The sequence below is a fragment of the Haplochromis burtoni genome, unplaced genomic scaffold (assembly GCF_018398535.1).
Source record: "Haplochromis burtoni strain Fernald_Lab_line unplaced genomic scaffold, NCSU_Asbu1 Contig_190, whole genome shotgun sequence".
Classification (NCBI taxonomy): Eukaryota; Metazoa; Chordata; class Actinopteri; order Cichliformes; family Cichlidae; genus Haplochromis; species Haplochromis burtoni.
Genome location: NW_024582551.1, coordinates 762534 through 763640, shown reverse-complemented (window position 1 = coordinate 763640; position 1107 = coordinate 762534). Strand labels below are relative to the sequence as shown.

Here is a 1107-nt window from a genome sequence, read left to right as displayed (position 1 = left end):
GAGAGAGAGAGAGAGAGAGAGAGAGAGAGAGAGAGAGAGAGAGAGAGAGAGTGAGTGTCTGCTGTCTGATTGGTCGGGACATGACGTCGGGAGAGTGAATAAACTTTATCATCAAATAAATGTGAGCTGAGCCGTTTCCATGGTAACCCCACAGAGACATTTGACCGTTTCCTGTGTTTTTATTTTAGCGTTTAATTGTTATGTAAGCGTCTTTGTTTCTGTTCATTTCCACAGTCATCTAACAACATTAATTTAAATGTTTTCTGTCTCTGAAATCAGATTTCTGTGTTGATCTTTTTCCTCGAATGTTTTTCTTTTGTTTACAGAATTTTTTATTGATTGTTTTTGTTTATTTTGTTGTTTTCATTGAACTTCAGGAAGTGTCTGTTTGCCCTTTCCTCCCAGCTGCACAGATTTGATCAGAACGTTCTTCCTCACAGCGAAACCTGCAGAACCAGAACCGGGACCAGTCTAAGGTCCCGGTCCGATTTTGCGGGTTTTGTAGTGAAGTCTGTGAACTCACCATGTCTGCTGCTTCACTTCCTGCTTCAGAGAAAAGTTAAGAAACCTTCGGTGGGTCTCAGGTGGATCCAGGTGAGCTGGGCCCGGTCCTGGGTCAGGTAAGTCCGGATCAGACCTACTCGGTCCGGTTCAGCTCGCTTCACTGCGGTTCTGCTGCTTTAATCAGCATTTTACTCTCGTGTCTTTTTTCTCCCTTCAGTCTTCAGTGTCTCAACTCTCTGCAGGTGTGGGCAGGTAGGCTCCGCCTCTGGAATTCTGGGTAATGCAGTCTGAAGACAGAGCCGCGGGGCTTCGCTGCCCCTAGAGACCAGAAGGAGAACTGCACAGCGACCAGTGTTATTCGTGTTTTGTGTTTTTTAAGGTGACTAACGTGTGACCATGTGGGGCAGCGGTGAGCTCTATTGCCTCATAGCAGGAGGGTCTTGGGTTCAAACCTGCTCCAGGTCTCCGAACACTGAGGGAAGGAGCTTCAGCGTTTCCTTTAGCGGAGGAGACACTGTCAAGTCAAGTCAAGTCAACTTTATTTGTCAATTCTGCCACATGTACAGGACATACAGAGAATAGAAATTTCGTTACTCTCAAACC

The 1107-nt window shown here is 46.1% G+C and overlaps 1 protein-coding gene across 1 annotated transcript in view; it reads right to left on the bottom strand.

Moving 5' to 3' along the window:
- Positions 1 to 806, bottom strand: part of myo1eb (myosin IEb) — a 15173-nt gene extending 14367 nt beyond the window's left edge. Inside the window, exon 1 of the mRNA XM_005935881.3 lies at positions 524 to 806. Within this exon, the coding sequence (XP_005935943.1) occupies positions 524 to 526 (3 nt within the window). The 5' untranslated portion in view covers positions 527 to 806. The remainder of the gene's footprint in view (positions 1 to 523) is intronic.
- Between the last annotated feature and the right edge of the window lie 301 nt (positions 807 to 1107).